Source organism: Alternaria hordeiaustralica (assembly GCF_023758085.1).
Source record: "Alternaria hordeiaustralica strain BMP 2776 chromosome Unknown scaffold_6, whole genome shotgun sequence".
In the NCBI taxonomy this organism is placed as follows: Eukaryota; Fungi; Ascomycota; class Dothideomycetes; order Pleosporales; family Pleosporaceae; genus Alternaria; species Alternaria hordeiaustralica.
In genome coordinates this window covers 1,227,542-1,246,683 of record NW_026056778.1, presented here as the reverse complement: position 1 = coordinate 1,246,683, position 19,142 = coordinate 1,227,542, and the positions used below count along the sequence as shown (strand labels likewise).

At 48.7% G+C, this 19,142-nt stretch overlaps 7 protein-coding genes across 7 annotated transcripts; 2 read left to right on the top strand and 5 right to left on the bottom strand.

Moving 5' to 3' along the window:
* Window positions 1-613: 613 nt before the first annotated feature.
* J4E84_004308 (uncharacterized protein) lies at window positions 614-3,541 on the bottom strand (the record flags this gene model as incomplete). Its single annotated transcript, XM_049386916.1, has 3 exons — window positions 614-655; window positions 722-2,960; window positions 3,009-3,541. The coding sequence occupies 3 exons, from the start codon at window positions 3,539-3,541 to the stop codon at window positions 614-616; spliced, it is 2,814 nt and encodes a 937-aa protein (XP_049245686.1).
* Window positions 3,542-4,522: 981 nt separating this feature from the next.
* Window positions 4,523-5,416, top strand: RSR1 (Ras- protein rsr1; the record flags this gene model as incomplete). Its single annotated transcript, XM_049386915.1, has 6 exons — window positions 4,523-4,562; window positions 4,621-4,647; window positions 4,705-4,784; window positions 4,835-4,886; window positions 4,940-4,949; window positions 4,999-5,416. The coding sequence occupies 6 exons, from the start codon at window positions 4,523-4,525 to the stop codon at window positions 5,414-5,416; spliced, it is 627 nt and encodes a 208-aa protein (XP_049245685.1).
* A 1,104-nt stretch (window positions 5,417-6,520) lies between these two features.
* Window positions 6,521-6,790, top strand: J4E84_004306 (uncharacterized protein; the record flags this gene model as incomplete). Its single annotated transcript, XM_049386914.1, has 1 exon — window positions 6,521-6,790. The coding sequence occupies one exon, from the start codon at window positions 6,521-6,523 to the stop codon at window positions 6,788-6,790; it is 270 nt and encodes an 89-aa protein (XP_049245684.1).
* A 1,248-nt stretch (window positions 6,791-8,038) lies between these two features.
* On the bottom strand, window positions 8,039-8,587 carry J4E84_004305 (uncharacterized protein; the record flags this gene model as incomplete). The annotated part of the gene is made up of 1 exon (XM_049386913.1): window positions 8,039-8,587. One exon carries the CDS (start codon window positions 8,585-8,587, stop codon window positions 8,039-8,041), a length of 549 nt encoding a protein of 182 aa, XP_049245683.1.
* Window positions 8,588-9,736: 1,149 nt separating this feature from the next.
* J4E84_004304 (uncharacterized protein) lies at window positions 9,737-10,604 on the bottom strand (the record flags this gene model as incomplete). The annotated part of the gene is made up of 2 exons (XM_049386912.1): window positions 9,737-10,331; window positions 10,396-10,604. 2 exons carry the CDS (start codon window positions 10,602-10,604, stop codon window positions 9,737-9,739), a joined length of 804 nt encoding a protein of 267 aa, XP_049245682.1.
* Window positions 10,605-11,259: 655 nt separating this feature from the next.
* On the bottom strand, window positions 11,260-12,288 carry J4E84_004303 (uncharacterized protein; the record flags this gene model as incomplete). The annotated part of the gene is made up of 1 exon (XM_049386911.1): window positions 11,260-12,288. One exon carries the CDS (start codon window positions 12,286-12,288, stop codon window positions 11,260-11,262), a length of 1,029 nt encoding a protein of 342 aa, XP_049245681.1.
* Window positions 12,289-13,607: 1,319 nt separating this feature from the next.
* J4E84_004302 (uncharacterized protein) lies at window positions 13,608-15,637 on the bottom strand (the record flags this gene model as incomplete). Its single annotated transcript, XM_049386910.1, has 2 exons — window positions 13,608-15,117; window positions 15,165-15,637. The coding sequence occupies 2 exons, from the start codon at window positions 15,635-15,637 to the stop codon at window positions 13,608-13,610; spliced, it is 1,983 nt and encodes a 660-aa protein (XP_049245680.1).
* Between the last annotated feature and the right edge of the window lie 3,505 nt (window positions 15,638-19,142).

Genomic DNA, 19,142 nt, shown 5'->3' with positions numbered 1-19,142 from the left:
TGTTTAGTTATTGGTCGCACGATCGGTCTTTGCTGTGATAAGTATTGAGGTAGTACAGGCCGATGAAGATAGAAAGCTGTATATTACACTATTCCCCACATTAGCAGCACAGTTAGTGGTATATATACGCAGATCTCCACAGCAATCCACAACGGCACTTGCATCATTGTGCCTGACGTCTAGTCGCCGTTGTTATCTCCGTGATGAACAAATCGCCTTGCTAGCTTCTAAGCTTATAGCGTGATTTCTCCACCCGTTTTACCTCTGGTCGACGTCATTGGAGAAAGGTACAAACGTGCCCGTCAATTTCTTGCATGGAGATGAACGGAGATAAGGTCATATGTATATGCGGGTACAGCCGTCATGCATTACATCATCACAATTGAGTGTAAAAAAAGGAGCATTGACTTGATTATTCATTTCAACGTGCGCTTTATGAGGTATCGTGACCCCGATCAAGAGGGCTCAGTAAGCCGTGCTGATCATGAGAGCTGTCATGCTGGCGCAGCTCTGCAGCGTGAGCACCAAGCGTGTGTGCAAGTTTGTCAAGTCTCTCCGAGACCTGAATATGTTCGATGCTGCTACTCTTACGAAGCTATCGTTCGATAGCCGATCATAGTGTCGTCCACATGGTGTTGATCTGCTTCCGCTTGACCTGGAGTGCTGATTAGTACATCATGCAACACATGAATGTACAGAAGTATAGAGAGGGTAGACTTACCAAAGGTGCAACGAACAAGACCCCGACAAACAGTCCAACAACGGTCAGAAGCATAGAAATCTTGTTGAAGCCCTTGCCCAGGATATCGAACGAGAAACTGGGTGCAACTCGTGTTCCGAAGATATCCAAACCATAGGCAAAGACCAGACTAGTACTCTCGATTCCGCTCTCACTTGTGATGATATCTTCGATACCCAAGACTTCGTACTTGTGGGTAAGGTGCCACTTCGGGTCGAAGTTGATGAGGGGTGTGTACTTGACCAGACCTTCAGACGCTTCCTGCGCAGTAGGCTCACGACCGACGGGTCGGCGAGGATCAATCACCATGCGTGGAATGCCAACTATAGCGTTGAGTGCGGGTAAAGTGACGAGGAGCTCACGACTGGTGATGCCCTGTCTGGTCTGTGTAACACTCATGTGTGTAATCTCTGCTGGTACTTGATAGCTTTGCGATAGTACATAAGGCTTCGCAGCGTCGCCGTTCGAACCCGAGGGTTTCACGGTAGAAGAATTAGTCGAAGCACCTAATGGACCCCTGTCGTCGGGAAGGGGGGATTCGTAAAGGTCAGAGACGACGAGCTGGTAGCCGCGAGAAGAAGCGCCAGATGCGGCATCGATAGTCAGCGCATACGCGAACCAGTTCTCTGAGATTGTGGCTGGAATGGGTCGTGTGGTATCGACATCGTTGTGTGACATAGTATGTAGTACTTGTCCAGATGCAGAATCAAGCAAATAGACGGACGCGGATCGCGCAGATTCCACCACTGTTGTGACTAGGACGAGGTTTGGGTTCAGGTACTTGTACAGTACCCTCCTGTCACCTAGTACTTTGCCAATAGAGGCAACAGGGTCCTTGATTGGGCGAGCGACATAGCTGGCAATCTTCTCCTCGGCAGGTGGCGTAAAGCTCCATACTGGTTCGGAACCAGGCTGGCTTTCCAGGTATCCTTTCAGAGTGCCGTCAACCAAGGTAAACGAAATAAGGCTTTGCCCCTGAGCAACTAGCGAAGGCTCAAGCTTGATTTTGTCGGAAGTGATGAGGCCACCGGTTGTCGAATTGATGAACATTGACCCCTGGAAGCTGGCGTCTTTCACTTCAACATAACCGCTGTGAGCCTTGAGAGTTGGGTGTTGGAAGCTCGTGTCGGGCGCGAATTGGCCAAGGTTCACGTTCCACATCACCTTCCCTCGCGAACCAACATCGAGGGCAGCAAGGCGACCCGCCTTGGTGGCGACGATAACAAGCTTGTGGAAACCAAAAGTGTCTTGTTGAATGTCGTCGACTGTTGTCTCCTTTGTCTTGCCAAGCACACTACTCAAGAGGCGCTGGGGAATGCTCTGCGCCCACGCCGGGAAGTATTGCAGATCCTGGAGGTGCCTCTGCACACGGTGGATGTAAGCAGAGACAGGGTTGCGATGGCTTTCGTCAGCAAGTGCTTGTGCTAGGGCTTCCTGTTCAGGCAGACCGGCCCAGACTGCGGAGACTGCGCCGGACAAGAATTCGGGCCGGGTCCAAGCGACTTCATCGTTCCGCAGAAGTGCCCACTGTCCGTTGGAGTACAGAACAGCCGACCTCACAGCGCTGGCGGCTCCTGACTTCACAACAACTTCAGATTGGCCATGCACAGGAAAGGTGCCCGCAAGTGCCGGAGATCCTTTGACAGTCCAGCGACCCAAGACACCGTGCGAGACGGAAGAGAAAACTGTCACCTCGTCTTCGGTAACCCTCGTGAAGTAAACGTTGGCATCGGATGTACTTGTAGTAAAAGTTCCCTTGATCCTCAGCTCTGGGAGACTATATGCTTTGGAGACAGTTTGCTTGTTGAGGTCGACGTGGTAGACCTCAGCAGAATGGCCGATGGCAGTCTGGTACTCGACGAGGAAGTGGGCGAGCGAATTGATGTGGTTGGGAGCATGGAGAACGATGTTCTCGATGGCTTCGTCCCCTGGCGTGTTGAAGGTCGACACAGCTTTGGTGCCAATGATGTTCACCTTCAGCACCTTGTTCGCCTTGTCGGTCCAAGCCAATAGTGGGGCAGCCGTGTTGGCTCCGGCGAAGAGGATTCGGTCGCGCGAGGATATCTCAGTGTCCGAGTTGAGGGTGTACTGGTCGAGCTTCTTTCCTGTGATGGGGTTGAGCGACGTGACTCGGAGCTTGGAGCCTCCAAGCATGGGCGTGTGGAGGGCGATGTAGTAGATGGTAGTCGGCGAGGTCGAGACCTGGAAAGGCGTGTCTCCGCTGTGGACTGTCAGTGTTTGTCATATTGCCATTGGTTGGTATAGCCACCTCGCGTCCTCGTACGTCCACTTGACGCGCCCAGTCTTGCCGTCAAGCCTCTTGACACTGTTGCTGCTATCGGTAGCCAGGACAATGGCGTCTTTGGCCGCGCTGATGGTCATACCATCTTCCTGCTCTAAAATTTCCAGATCCTCGACTGCAGCCCCTCCGAGGCTGGTGTCCCACACGAGACGGCCGTCGGAAGCGCTCCACGACGTGACGCGGTCTCCGACGGCGCTGATTACCGTGTCCTGCTCGTTGCCTGACCGCAAATGTCCGCGGTGGCCGGGCTGCGAGGCCAGGTGTTGCCGCCATACGAGGGCGCCATCCTTGGGGTTGATGGCGCCGATGGTCTGGTTCTGCGATATTGAGTACAGGAGCGATGCCTTGGAGCCCGCATAGGGCTTCTGGAAGAAGGTGGCCTCTGGGGCAGGAAGGCCTAGCAGAGCATAGTGGAAATCAATGTGGAAGGCATCGTCCTCGAAGATGGCCGCAGCCGGCGCGAGACATGCTGCGATGGCGACAGCAGCACTAAAACGCATGGTCGGGTGGAATTGGAGCTTGTCGTCGGCGTCGTCGTCGTTCGGCTCCCATGCGCCCTGTGTCGGCTTCCCTCACACGTCTGCAGTGCCAGGGCGCACGTACCCGGCCTGCTCCAGATCACGGGACCCTTATTGGGTGCCCTGCTCCTTATAACCCCAACCGCCAGCCCAGGCTCTTCACGACTCAGTTCAGGCGGCGTCGGGGAAGCGGGAGGCTCTCCATGGGCGATTATTACGTCGACAGGATGCTTGCTCGACAGCCTTGCGAACCCTTCTTGTGCACGACTCGACCAGAGGGCCACGCTATCATAGATTGGAGCTTGTCCCGGCGCCCTGGCTTCGTTTCGCGACTGGCCGCGACGACCTCGTCTCCCTCTCTCTCGCAGCATCTCGGCGCTTTGTTTTTTGGCATAATTACGGGCTGTACGGGCTGCACCCCAGAGCCGAACACCTGGCATATCTCCTGCTAAGCCCTACCAAGTCTACTGCATGCATGTGCCTTTCTTCGCTACCTCTTTGTCGCTGCTTGCTCCCTGATTATCGCGACGCCGTTTCCTTCTCCCACCTCGACCTTCACGTGACGGAAAAATCTTCCCCAGCCCCCAACCTCGGCGCGTCAAACAGGTGCGTTACACAAACTTGCCCCGCGCATGCATGCAGTCGCTTTGCCTCTGTGGCTCGTCGCCTGCTGCATTCGAGGCTGCTTTTGTCTGATTGGACGTGGCTTGGTTTGGAAATCGATGCGCTGACGAGTGTGGTTGGCCCAGAGCGCAGTACGACGCGCACCGCCGATTCAGCCCTCTGGTACAGACCGACGCAGTGTCCAGGCAGCACGACGAGTCGACTTCCTTAGCCTTTGCTAGACGGCGGCGGCTTTGAGCCGCTCATCCCTCTGTGGCACCCACCGCCACAGGAGGCGAGGAGCACTTCTCGTCAATAACCTCCTGGCCTCGCAGCAAGCTGCCCACGCAAATCTGAAGCATGTCGCAACGGGAGTACCACATAGTCGTCCTAGGTTCTGGTAAGCTAGTTAGACACCGTCAGCAACTAGGTCACAACTGACGAGAGTGGCGCCTTAGGTGGAGTCGGGAAGAGCTGCCTAACAGGTAAGGTTACCGCCTCGAGTACTCGCCATCACCACAGCAGCGCTGACTTGTCCACAGCGCAATTCGTGCAGAATGTATGGATAGAGAGTTACGATCCCACCATTGAAGATTCATACCGAAAGGTGCTTGATGTTGACGTGAGTGTGCTTCGACCCTGCTGCAATACCCTGTTGCTGACCCGCTGAAGGGCCGTCATGTCATTCTGGAGATCCTGGACACTGCAGGCACCGAACAGTTCAGTAAGTATCTACAGCCGCCCATACACACGCGACCCATGACTAACCATAAGCAGCTGCTATGAGGTAATACACCATTTGAGTCCCATGCCAGCTCACGACTTACACCCCATAGGGAACTGTATATGAAAACCGGTCAAGGGTTCCTTCTCGTCTTCAGCATAACATCGGCATCGTCGTTCTGGGAACTGGCAGAGCTTCGGGAGCAAATACGACGAATAAAGGAAGATAGCAACGTTCCCATGGTCCTCATCGGCAACAAGTCAGATCTAGAAGAAGACCGAGCAGTGCCTCGCCCACGCGCCTTTGCAATTTCCCGTGAGTGGAACATACCGTACTTTGAAACCAGTGCTCGGAGAAGAGCCAATGTGGATGAAGCCTTTGTCGACCTCTGCAGGCAAATCATCCGCAAAGATCAACAGGAACGGCAGCGCATGGCCCCACCCGATTCACCGAGACCTGGCCCAAGGTCGCGGACGCATACTGGAAGGCCTAAGCGCCGGGGACACCGACCGCATTGTACCATCCTTTAAGTTACGATACCCAACGACGGACGACTGCACGAGTGGCAGTGGGCTTGCTGGTACAGGCGCTGTCACGATTCCCTTCGCATCGCTCGTTTCCAGTTTCCCGGTTTAGACTTTTGGTACCATAGAGGTATTAGATCATCCGCTCACAGCGGCAATTAATCCCCTTTTTCATACGGTTGAATACATCATGCTTGTGTGTCCGTATCTGCGATTGGTTTTGTACGTTTGCTGGTGGGTGTTTGATCTTCGTACGCAGACGTAACATGTGTCCACAACATGTAGTCAAGCAAGGCACGGGAAGAAGATCTGTCCTTACAGCTACCCCCACTTGGCGGATCTGCCAGGTCACTGGATCCGGGTGGAGACATCTCGATAAGGACTACGTATGACGTGTTGGCTGTCAGAGTATGGCAACATGTCTGCTTCCAGGCCACAGTATGCAGCAACGCCAGCGGAGTAGACTCCTCCGGGAACAAGCACCTTCCGGAACCGACCCCCTCGGATCTCAGCTGGCCCTGCATTTCTGCGGCTACCGCCTATCCTCGGGCTGAAACAGGAGCGCGTGACAGCTTAAGTGTGGCTTCTTTGCGGCAAGCGTTTGCGTGCTTTGTTGGGCTGCTGTCTTGAAGCAAGCCGCGGTACACGATCTGACGTCACCGGCGGGGCAATAGAGGGGCATCTTTCAGGCACGCAGCGAATGCCAGATGATTGTCCATTCGCCCATGACGCGATTTGCATGATTATCCACGATCGACAGCGGAATTTTCAAAAAGTGCCACTCTCTTGCGTGGGTTTGTGCATTGCATGTGATGGTTCGTGGCTGCGGGTACCCCATCGCGCTTGCGTGGTCTGGCCCTCATTCCATGGGCCCTCCTGTGTGACGTCACTTACCACCGGAAACAGTGACGTATGTTTGTTTGCACTCTGTTGGAGCCTAGCGCTCAGCCCTCAGCCCCTCACTAGCCTCCCTCACCTACCCCTCTTGCTCTACATAAATACCCTCACCCGTCTCCCCTTTGCTTCCTCCATCACACAACAAGCCTTCATCACCTCATCTACACTACCACTTCTTCCAAACCAAACCCCTCAAACCCTAAACACTTCAAAATGTCTGCTCCCAACGCCAACACTCCCAACGAGGGCATCGTCGGCCAGGCCGTCAACTCTGTCAAGAACGCCGCCAACTACGTCGCCGAGACCGTCCAGGGCCAGTCCGCTGAGGCCAACAAGGAGGCCAACAAGCAGCAGGCTAAGGGCAACGTCCCTGGCCAGGACTCCATCACCGACCGTGCCTCCGGTGCCCTGAACGCTGCTTCCGACAAGATGAACCAGGAGAAGCACGAGGGCTCCGCTGAGGCCAACAAGCGCTCCATCTAAGTACTCAGTACTTGAGCACCGGTTCGACATTTCACTTCGGTATGTGGTCTACAACCGTCCTTCTTTGACACCTTTCTAACAATCACAAGGTTCAGAACGATACCACTATGGTTTGAGCGATGAGCACTGCGACTCTCGCCCGGTTCACGATAGCACCATGATTATGGATATGAGATACCAATAAAACCTTTAACTTTACAACCTCTTTGCTATGCCGATGTGTGATGATGACACTGGGAGACATTCGTGTGGACTTCTGCACCCAGCTAAAGTCCCAGCCCCTCACCTTTCACCGCCGTTGCTGGCGTTGACGTACCTTCCGGCGATGTCCTTCCAAGAATGATTATTGTACTCTGACTTCGATTATGTTTATTCACCGCTCAGTCATTGGCCGTACGATCACACGGTCGCCCTGTGACACATCATCGTTCCTTGGTCAATGAACTGTGCTCTTATGAGACCAGGAACTTGAAAAGTTCCCCAACACATACACAATGTACATCATTTCGACAATCTCGCACTTCAAGCATACAAATAATCTTACATTGTCATAGCTGGGCGATCATGAGTCAAAGCATGGATACATAGCGTGGTATAGTTATGTCATGAGATTGTTCAATGATTTTACCAGTAATATTGCTAACAAAACTAACGCATTACTCAAGAAAGCGCTTCGCGGAAAACAGAGGGTATCGAAGTATCAGGGAAATGAGAAAGCCAAGTATGAAAAGAGCTCGCAGAGACCTCGTCTGTGTCACCTGCAACAACTCCTTCCTCATTACTCGTGGATGCTGTGGAACATGCAGTGGTGGTGGGGTTCGTGTGATACGTAGGCGGGGGCGTGGGCGTAGATACATTTGGTAATGGCGCAGAAATACAACGCTGGTTTCGAACGGAGAGATGGTGCTGGTGTTTGCAACAGGCAGTGCAAGGAATCGTGGGAAGAGGAAGAAAACTTCTGGAGTAGTGCGTTGGAGGATGTGTTGACTGAACAAGCGATGGAGGACGGGTTTCATCCGACACAGCTAGACTGTGAGACTTGGTTGTACCGTCCACGCTGGAACAAGCTCTTGATGTTGACGATTGTGGCCCCTAAGCAACCGTCTTGGGCGCATGAAGCCAGGACGCATCGTCGCCGTGTCCGTTGTCGAATTCAAAGCTGATCCGGAACTTCTGCAGAAAGTACATCTTGTCAGCACACCTCTCAATTCCAGTCCCTCACATGAAGGGTAGGATAGGAGGGGGGCTTTAGACGTGCATAGCGCCACGGCCAGTATGCGTAGTCCTTGCCTTGAAGTGTTTCCAGAACATGATACCCCCAATTACCGCAGAAATGAACCAAAGCAGCATGTTGGTCAAAAGCACCCACACCCCGTTCTTCATCCTGGTGATACCCTTGTTCCCCTCTGGGTTCTCACCGATGAACATCTTGCCGAAGATGCCAAACGCAACGAGGTAGCACAGGAAAACCAGCGCATCAACAGCGAAGAAGAACCACGCCTTGATGAGCGGTACCATGGCGAGGAGGGAGCAAAGCGCACCAAGTGTGCCGCACACAACAGCCCACACCCATTTCGAGTCGACGTATTTCCCTTGCTTGCGCGCGTTGTCCAGGTCCACGGCGTAGAGTCCGATGACGGTGAGGCCCATGACGAATTGGAAGAAGCGCAGGACGAGGCGCAGGATGGTTGTTGGGGTGAGGGACGCGCCGAGCGAGGTTCCTAGGGTGGCTTTCTCGCCCCGGAGAGTGCTACGCGAGAGGAATTTGAAGCCCATGGCTGCAAGGAACTGGAGCATTTTGCGTTAGCTGAGCTCGAGGAATTGGTCTATATGTTTGTGTGGTGTGAGACAGGTAGACAGTGTCTTACCTATTGTAGATGCGATGCGCGACTTTGTAGAGTCTGTTGATTTAAACGTCGTGCGCGGATGTCTCTCTTCGTCTTTCGGTGGTTCGCAGAGGCTCTCGGTCGTTGGAGTAGTCGCAATGGATAGAGCGGGGAAGAAGAAATAGTTGTGAGCCGCAGTGATTAGACAAAAGTCGTCTCTCGTACTGTGACCGAAACAACACCGCTGCGCTGTAACTTGGGCGTGCTAAACCTCGTTGGCACACAAGGTTTCTTTTGGACCCTGGGAACTTCAGGGTCTTGACAATGTCACCGTTTCCTCTTCCTTCCAAGCGCGATGACGTCGGGGGTTGATCCTGGGGTGGGATGTGGCTTCCAGGGATTAATTAAATTTGTGCACGCGCTCTTTCTGTGCGAATTGGGAAGGATCGGCAAAGAGAAGGTGTGACAGCAAGGCTATTTGGAAGATATACGATAAAAGGGGTATAGACGCTACTGGAACGATAGATAGGCAAGACGCGATAGAATGGAAGTACGAAGGGACTGTCCCGCGACTGTCAAAGCCGGCGGTGATGAGAATGAGACGTGGGTCGAACAAGATGCAACGCTGGAGACGCATAATTCGACTCTCCATCGCCTCTCTCTTAAAGCAGACCGTGAAGTACTTCGTGGCATCGAAAGCGCCAACCCATGCGTTGGCGCCTGACCACACGTCCAGCGCGTTGTGAACGTGTGGTTCTGGTGACCCTGTTTGAGGCGCCGACGCTGACGTAGTGGACCTCGAGTAGCATTGCTTCCAGAACAGGGATGTTTCACAATGTGATTCGCTGGCAACACTCCAGCACCTGCATCATGAAACTTACCGTGAAGTCCGAGGTAACTTTGCTGTCGCAGGAAATGGCGTGTGACGAGCAACATTGGGCTGTGTGATAGGTTGACAGTTTCAGCGCCTGGAAGATGTGTATTTCAAGACGTCTATGTGGTGGCACATGTACGGTATCTGTATGAAGAGTAATATTGTTTCATTCGCGGGGCATTAATCACCCACGGTTTGCACTACGCTCACACACATTTATCCAGCACACCAAAGACATAAGAATGTCTAAGGACTGGAGTACTTGTAACCATACTGCTCTTTGGCGGCCTTGATCTGCTCCATGAGCTTGTTCTCCTTCTCCGCAAACTCCTTGTCATCCTTCAACTTCTGCAAGTACGTGTCGTTTCCGAAGCCGCTCTTGCTTGGGATGTTCAAGCCGCGCTGGACTGCAGGTCGTGCCTGTATGCGCTCCAACCACTTCTTCACGTTCGGGAATGAATCGAGATCAATGCCGGAGAAGCGTAGCATGTGGGCCCAGCCAAAGCTGGCAATGTCGGCGATGCTGAACTTGTTGCCCACGAGATAGTCGGTGTTGGCGAGGTGCGAGTCGAGGATGCCGACCAGACGTTCGGTCTCGCCTGTGTAACGCTGCATGGCGTAGGGAATGCGCTCCTTGGCAAAGCGGTTGAAGTGGTTGGCCTGGCCTTGCATGGGGCCGAGGCCGCCGTGTTGCCATGCCATCCATTGTTCTGCGCGCGAGACGTCGAGAGGGTCGCTGAAGCTGAACTTGTGTTCGGGGTCATAGTGGCGCGTGAGGTATGTGAGGATTGCGAGACCTTCTTGGACAGCGAAGCCACCCTGGTCGTGGTCGACGATTACACTATTTGTTGGCATGCAAGGTCAGCACGCGTCTCACAAGTATTTCGTGGGGTGGCATTGCTTACGGGATGCGTCCATTGGGGCCGAGCTTGGTGAACCAGGGCTCCTTTTGTGTGTTCTTTGAGATGTTGATGCTCTGCCATGTGTAGTCCTTTCCGTAGGCTTCCTTGAGCTCCTCGAGCAGAATGCTAGCCTTCCATCCATTGGGCGTGCCGAAGGTGAGCAGCTCGATGCCCTTGTCCGCCTTGAGTCCGGTGGGTTCGCCGTCGGCCATTTCGGGAAGGATGCGAAGCAACGGCTGTGAGCTGTGGAAGTGCGATCGGAGAGGTTTGCGCGTTTGGGCGGGGAGACGTGTGAGTTGTCGGAGTTGTGAGGAGATGGAGGGTCGAAGTAGTGACATGAAGAGGGGTAGCTTCAGCGCGTTATGGAGGGGTTATATGCGAATGCATGTGGAGAGCCATTTCTTTCCAAGCTATTGCTTAGGAATCATCCATGACGTCGTCCTCGTAATACTGACATTGCGCACACGTGCGCATTGACATGATTGGTAAGTGATAAAATCTTCAAATCCATCGGACAAGTCTCGACGGGCGTGAAGTCAATGGGTCGCGTCTCGGCTCGTGCCACTTCTCGATGCCGGAGCAGCTGGTTGCACACCCAATATGGCCGTAGTTGGGATTTTCTGCCAAATCCTGGAAACTCACTTATTCCTAATCGTTTTACACGAGGCAAAGGGTACAACTTCGTCGCACGTTTCAATGGATCGAATGGTATCTATTGCGCTCGCAAAAAAAGCTTCGTTCGTAAACATTGCTATTTATGTACATGATATATGAATGATTGCACTTTTGAAGAATGTCAGAAACAAACAGAAGGAAAGCAGTGGCATACAATCGTAACGGAACAAAGCAAATCAAGGAAAGTTCTCGTCACCAGGAGAACGAGTGTTGAAGGCCACGAGGCTCTTCGTTGGAAGGTTTGCGGAGCGAAGCAAAAAGCGCCAAAAGTTGAGCAGCTTCCATCCCACCTGTCTCTTGCCAGAATGTGGACGATGAAGCTTGCTGCATAGCAAGCTCGTAGCAAGTATCGAGGAGAGCATTCGTGTTCTCCGGCGAATCCTTGATTCTCACCTTCATCGCAACGGCCATGGCAAGGAAGACATGGAAGCGCGCCATCGACATAGATGCGGAGATTTCAACTGCAGGTCGCTGAGTGTTTGGGTAGACAGATTCGCAGAACCGAGAAAAGAGACCAGGAGAGATGGAGTAAGCTTGGTAGTCCAAGGACTCGATGTGTTGTACGAATTCAGTGGTCAGGGTCTCCGCTTCGAAGCGACTAGGAATTGGCGTAGTAACAATTGCGCGACTGCGATCGGTGAAGCTTGATCGTGATGAAGCTGGGCCAGGACTTTCAGTATGGCGGGCTGCGAATATGCCTTGGCGAGGCAATCGCGGTGCTGGCGCCAACGGAAGGATGTCATCTTCAACTTCCGGGATCGGCGACATGGCTTGCTCGTTGCTAGCCTGAGACTGGGACGAGGTCGAAGTCTTGCGAGAGTGGGCCCGACTGCTGGTAGTACCCGGTTGTAACTGACTGCTACTTGCTTGAGCCATGAACTCCCAGGAAGGCGCCGTATGCGGTTCGATCGACGACGGCATGGGTTTACTCATCGATGGATATGTCGCACCGAATTGCGGCAGCGCGGACCCGGGTGGCATGGAATCGGGTGACGAGGCACGCGTGGTACCTAACCATAATGAAGGTACTGGTGAAGACGGCGTGGAGAAGTTGGGGAAAGGCTCACATTCATCTATAGCGATAGAGGGCATGCTGCCGCTCCTAGCCGAGAAGGAACCGAGATCCAGGTCATCGGCTGTGAAGGTAGCCGGTATGGTGGTGTCGAGGTTGAGGTGGGGCGAGGGTCCTTGCCAGTCGAACGATGTGGGTGTACTAGCCATAAGGTTCTGGTCGATAGATTCCATACCGTGCATGGGCGCATTGACATGCCTGGCTAGCTGTGCCTCGAGCTGGTGTATTCGTCCTTCTAGCGCTTCTCGATGTTCACTTCATCTTAATCAGAACACGACATCATGTGACCACGCGACGACGCGTCTTCACGGGTGCGGGCACTCACGAAGCAACAACTTCTTTTGGTTTTTGTGTTCTCACGCATTGTATTGCAAAACGTTTACACGTCGAGCAAGGCGTCTCGCCGTCGCATCGAATCTTCCTGCGTCGGCATCGCTCGCAGGCGTTGGAGACAGACTTCCGCCTAGGCTGCCAGTCTTTAACAGCACTTGGAGAGAAGCGAGCTGGACCTTCGCCAGCGGGCAATGAAGCTTTTGACATTAGCGATATCACGGAGCGATATAGGTGCCAAGCTTACTGAAGGGGCACATGCTGGAGGGGAATGTTGAGGATTCCGCGTCGGATACTGAGGCTTCCGAAGATTTGGGTGCAGATGGGGACAATAAGCAGCTGACGATCGCAAGACGGAGGCGTGGGAAAGAAAGCCATGGCGGAGGACGAGATCTCAGTTTGTTTTACGTCCCGTTGCCTGTCGCGGTGACAGACTGAACGCGGTTGAGTAATCGGGTAGACCTGCCCTGATGTTCTGCCGACACACTTTCCTGACACTCTGGCCCTCACCATGACTTGCAACACGCCCGCAAGGCTCCCTGCACGTCTCGACTCCTCATAGGTGCGGACGTGCGACGAGACATGGTTATGCATGTCGCATCGACTTTCCCTCCGCTTTCGACCTTCTAGAAGAGCGTCTACCAGGTGACAGGGCTAAAGGGCGGGCACGCGGCCGCACTCCGCGTTTGCAGCATAAGTGTCGCACAGCCCCCCAGAAGTTCCCACCGGTAAATCCTTCGGACACGTAAAAGAGCGGAATCCGCGGTCCATTTTCCGCTATCTTGTCACATCGCATTGTGAAGCACGGAGAATTATAGAATCTTGTCGACGGCTTCTCCTCAGAGCCATGATGGACCCTCTTGACCACAAAGTCCGGTTGTCAAATTCATCCGCGGCTGCCCAAGCAGCTGACAACTGCCGAGAACTCGAAACAACGTTTTTCTTTCGTCGCATCAAGTCCTTGGCACACGGGAACCTCACCATCAGATGAGTCGAGGAGCGTCGTCGTAGGCGCCATGCGGCACAGGTGACGCGTACACAGTCAGCGCCTGGAACGTCGCATCAAGGACACTCCCATTGATGCTATCGCATTCGCATTGCACTATCTACAGGATCGACGAGCAGAGCTACAGCCCGACTATACGCGACACAATGGACCGTCCGTCGATTGGACACCGGCGCCGATGATACCATTATCATCGATGGCCCAGCCCTCAGTACCAACCCCGTGGTGCACGTAGAAGAGCATGTCAGGGTCATACTTCTTCTTGATCTGCTGAAGCCTAGGGTAATTTGAGCCCCAGAAAGATTGCTGCCAGTTGGGCTCGGCGATGTCGGCCTCATTTCCATATGCGCCGCCAGTGGGCGTCACCTCACGAAGAGGAGCCATGACCTGGGTTGTGAGCTTTTCGACGGTAGCCTGCCATCCTTCAGCGGTTTCTTCAGCGACCGAATTGATGATGACCATCTGGCTCTCTTCATTCCGGAATGCGGGATTGACGGAGTTGATATTCCTGTTTTCTTGATCGGCGGGGCGCTGGTGGTACATGGCGAATATCACGTCATTTTCGACAGCGTTCTGGACGGCGGCGAAGGTCTTGTCACGGATCCCGGACGTCTTCCAGTTGTCTGATGTAACCAAACGATTACCCGAAATACCACTAGCGTCACCAATGTGATAATTTAACGTGCCGAACGTGGCCTGATACGCCGGATAGAAGCTGTCGTAGTAGGTCGTATTGGCGTTCAGCTCAATACCGAGGGCAGCGCACTTCTCGTAAAACGGTTTGATCAAAGTCTCGTACTCCTCGATCGTCTTGTCGGTAGCGAAGAAAGGACCCATATGCCACATGTAGGACCCCGGCGCGAGCTTCATAACCTGGAACCAGGAGTACGTTTTAGCCCTGTTGTATACGGGAATGTTGTCATAGAAAAACCTGAAGGCTTCCCAGAACTTCTCGGCGGTAACGCTCTCGGATGTCATGATGGTCCAGGAAGAGGTGGTTACCGGAACTTTACGATGGACTTTGACGACAGCCGAAGTAATGACCCCAAAAGTACCACCACCGCCGCCAAGCATAGCCCAATACAGATCACCGTTGACCTCTGGAGTGACCGTAACAAACCGGCCACTGGCAAGCACGACCTCGAGAGCGACGATCTGGTCTGATCCCACACCGAACAGTTGCATGAGAGGTGAATGACCACCGCCTGTGGAGTACCCGCCAAACACGCCGACCGTTGGGCAGATACCAGCAATGGCAGAGATACCATACTTGTCGGCAGCCTCGTACAGCTCAAAGCCCTGAACAGCAGCCCCAACCTTGAAGACAGGGCCCTTGTATGTGGGGCTCTCGTAGTCTTCGACATACTTGATCTCTTTCAAGCCATGGGTCCAGATGCTGAGTGCACCTTTTCCAACCGAGCGACCGTTGTAATCATGGCCAGTGTTTCTAATGACTAGACGAAGGTTGAGGTTGCGTGCGAGGTTCACAGCCAACTGGATTTGTGCGACATTGCTGACTTTTACAGCATACTCTGAGTAGCCACCTTGGGTGCAAGTGCCGTTTGCCAAGTCGCCCGATGCAGGGAGTCGGCAGGTCATTCCATAGTAGAGGGGGTTCATCAAGGCTCCGTTGTCGTTGTAGCTGAGATCGTTAGCTATCGCACGGATGGTATGAGTGATTGAACATACTATGTTTCCTCTGCGTCAAAGTTCTTGACCAGATTCGCGCACTTGGCAGCATCGTAATTGTCATACTCGGAATCCTTGTAACACGGCGAAGCGATGGGAATGATCTTATCCAAAGCATTGCCAAGTAGTTTATCGAAATCGGCCCATGCTGCCTGGCTCGGATACAAATCGTCTCCAGGCATCGTCTTGCAGCGAAGCGCCCTACGAGTGCGACGTCCTCTCACCGACAAGGTAGAGTTCGCGCTGTCCTCAAATTCGACAAGCGAAGCATAGTCCGCAAAGTCGGGATTCTTCCGAAGCGCAGCAACGACATTGTCTGTCAATTGGATCGTTTCGCTTTCAAAAAGAGGGAGGTTTGCAGGCGTGACAATCGCAGCGAGCGTTTCGGCAGCAGGAGGGACAGCGATCGATGCACTCTGTGCTGACACGAAAGCAGCACAGGCTAAAGAAAGAGTGAAAGACTTAGCCAGCATCTTGGCTGATGGGAAGATCAAAGAGCGATGAGCGACAAGAACATCTGACAGCTCATGGCGGATATATACATTCCCATCGTGCGTAGGATCTCGACCTGGACGTGCATGCAGCGGGCAGCAATCCGCTTCTGTCGAACGACCGTTTACCGATGTCTTGGACACAGGATCCTTTCAACACAGGCACAGCAGCATTAAACATCTTCAAGGGTTTGCACCAGTCGGACGAAGGATGACAGCAGGGATATATCTTCGTTTAGAACACGCAACGGGCGGACGGGTAAACGCGTGCCGGGCTAGTACTTCCGATGGGACCCTCCGCGGCATCTTGGCAACAGGCACGCCCTACACGGGAAAAATGCGACACTTTTAGAGCTTAGAGAGGGTGCCCTACATCGCCTAAGTATATTAAAAACACTAATTATACACCTAAAATTAGCCTTTTTAACATTACTAGACAATATAAAATATTATAATCTTATTATTAAAGCTTTTTAGACACACTATAAAGTTTATATAAGTTAGATTCTAGTAGTTATAATCTTAAATAGTTACTATAGACTTATTTTTTTTTTTAGTGCCTTAAGCCTAATTTAGTGTTATCTTTATAGTAAAATAACGTTAAAAGATATTAAAAGATATTAAAAGACTTTAAGCTAGTCTCTTTTAGAACTACTAAATAATTTTAATATTAATTTAGTATATATTACTATAGCAATATAGTTATTTTAGTATAGACTTATTCTATACTTACCTATATAACTTTCTTTATACTATAACTAGAAATAACTAGAAATAATATAATATATAGTAATAGAAATACTACTAATAGAACTTGCTATACCTATTCTTAGCTATTAATTACAACTTTATCTCTATTCTCTAGTAATATTAACGTAATAACTACTAATAGGTCTTATTTAAGGTAACTATAATACGTAACTATAGCGTCTATCTAAGTAATAGTATTAGGTAAGAGAAGATAAGCTATAAACGCTAAATCTTCTATCTTCTATTTCTTATTATCTATACTAAGAATTCTAGAGATAGTACTATATTACTAGAGTATAGCCTACTCTATATATAGAGATAGTAGAGGCTTTATTCTTAGCTTTACTCTATATACAAAGTTATAGATATAGATAGTAATTATAATTAATAGCTCTTTTCTAGTTAGCTCGCTAATAAAATAATTCTCTACCTAGCTCTTAGAAATATAATAATAGTACCTATAGAATATATTATATATCTTCTTAGTAAGCTTCTTAAAAGTAAGAATAGAAAAAGAAATAATAGAGAGCTCTGCTCTAGCTAAGTAACTCTTTAGAATAATAGAAATATTAATAGAAATATTAATAGCTCTAGAACGTACATGTTTAGAGTAGAAGGTCTAGATTGTATTCTTTATTATATAGATAGTATCTTATTCTATAGTTACTAGAATAGCTTTTAAAATAGCCTCTCTAATAGTCTCTCTTCTAATAAATATAAAGTAGCTTATATAATATAGTATAATAAGATATTAGATAGAGATAGAAGGTATTTAACTTATAATTAGAGAGATAGAAGAGTAAAGTAAGTAGTAATAAGTAATTAGCGTAGTATTCTTATCTAAAGAAGCTACCTTCTATTTTAAAGAGCTATTAAAGTACTTATTCTTCTTCTAATTATATAATCTAATTAGGTAACTAATTACTATACTATATTTTTTTTTTTAGTCTTTTTTACTTAGCTCTCTTAAGTAGCCTATCTAAAGCTTTTTTAGTAACTCTAGCTTCTCTAATAGTAATATTACTCTCTCTTACTATAAGCTTAATAATATTAAATTATAATAATTATCTTCTATATAGTCTAAATCTAGCCTAATTTAGCTTTAGTACTAACTTTATAGTAATATTTACTACTTAATAATAGTAGTAAACTCTTTTACTAGATAAATTTGCGCTATAATCTCTAACTACTAGTAGTAGCTCTTCTTATATATAAACTAGTAGTCTCTTACTCTCTTTTCTACTCTTTTTTCTTACTACTCTTCTACTCTAACTTTCTTCTAGCCTCTTTAGCTTTTTACTAACTCTTTTTTACTTCTTAATTTTTCTTTACTTCTTATAGCTACTATTAATAGCGCTCTAGATAGCTATATAACTAGTTCTATTAGTAGTAGTAGTAGTAGTAGTAATAGAGGTAGTAGTAAGAAGCCTAACTAGAATACTTCTTCTAAAGACTACTATTACGCAAAAAATAGTAATACTACTTTACTTTTCTTTCTCTATTTTATCTAAGTAGCTACTACCTACTTTACTAAGTACTATAAGTACTCTAATCTCTCTTTACTATAGACTTTTAACTAACTTTTACTCTAGTTAATACTTATAATACTAAGACTATAGATATTACTTTTATACGCTAACTAGCTTATTTTATTTAGTAGCTATAGGCGTAGAGTATTACTCTTAGCTCTTACTTCTAAATTCTTACTATTTATAAAAATAATAATAAAGTTTATCTAACTTTAGTATTTTTTTACTTTAAGAATAGGCGCGTTTCTTTAGTCTACTAGTTCTTTAGTCTAAGTATAAATTAAAGCTATTATAGTACTAATATTAAGGCTTATTTATACTTCTCTATTTCTACTTTTTTTATACTAGCTAACTATTATAGTAGTTATCTAGTAAGCTACTACTAGTAACTAAGTCTTTTTTAGTAACTACTACTATAACTAATACTAGTCTACCTAAGCTTAATAGATCTTCTATAACTATACTTAGTTCTATTACTAGAGTATAGTTTTTAACTTTAGCGCTTATAATAACTACGCGCTAAATAGTAGTACTTTCTAATACTTTTTCTATAGTAAGTATAATATTTTATTTTATATCTTCTTTAGCTAACTCTAACTATAGCTAATATCTCTAAGACTAATTCTATACTTTAAGCTTTACTCTCTATAGCTAAGATTCTAGTAATAGTCTATACTTCTTACTTTTAGTACTCTAATATTATATTACTTATTTATTATACTTATTAGGCTTTAAGTATTTTTAACTTTACTTTTTTATTAATTTACTCTTAAAGTAATAGTAGTGCTAGTACTTTAGGTTTATCTTAGACTAGCTCTTTAGATTTATTTTAAACTAGTTCTTTAAGTTTCTTTTACTTTAGTTTTTTAAGTAGCGCTACTAGTTCTTTATTAACTAGTAGTTTAGGTTCTTTTTCTATAGGTTTTTATTATTATTATAGTACTAATAGCTCTAATACTTCTAGTTTTTTTAGTTCTTCTTTCTTTAAGCTTTAAGAGCGCTCTAGTAATATTAGCTTAGAATATTTAGTAGTAGTCTATTAGTATAGCTCTAGTAGCTTAAGTAGAGAACTTAATTAGGTATTAGACTAACTTTAGAGAGTAAATTAGTAGTATAGTAAATTAGAATCTAACTTTTCTCTAAACTTAGCTCTAAGCTTATATTATAATATTATTATACTTCTTCTTCTTTTACTAACTTCTTATTAT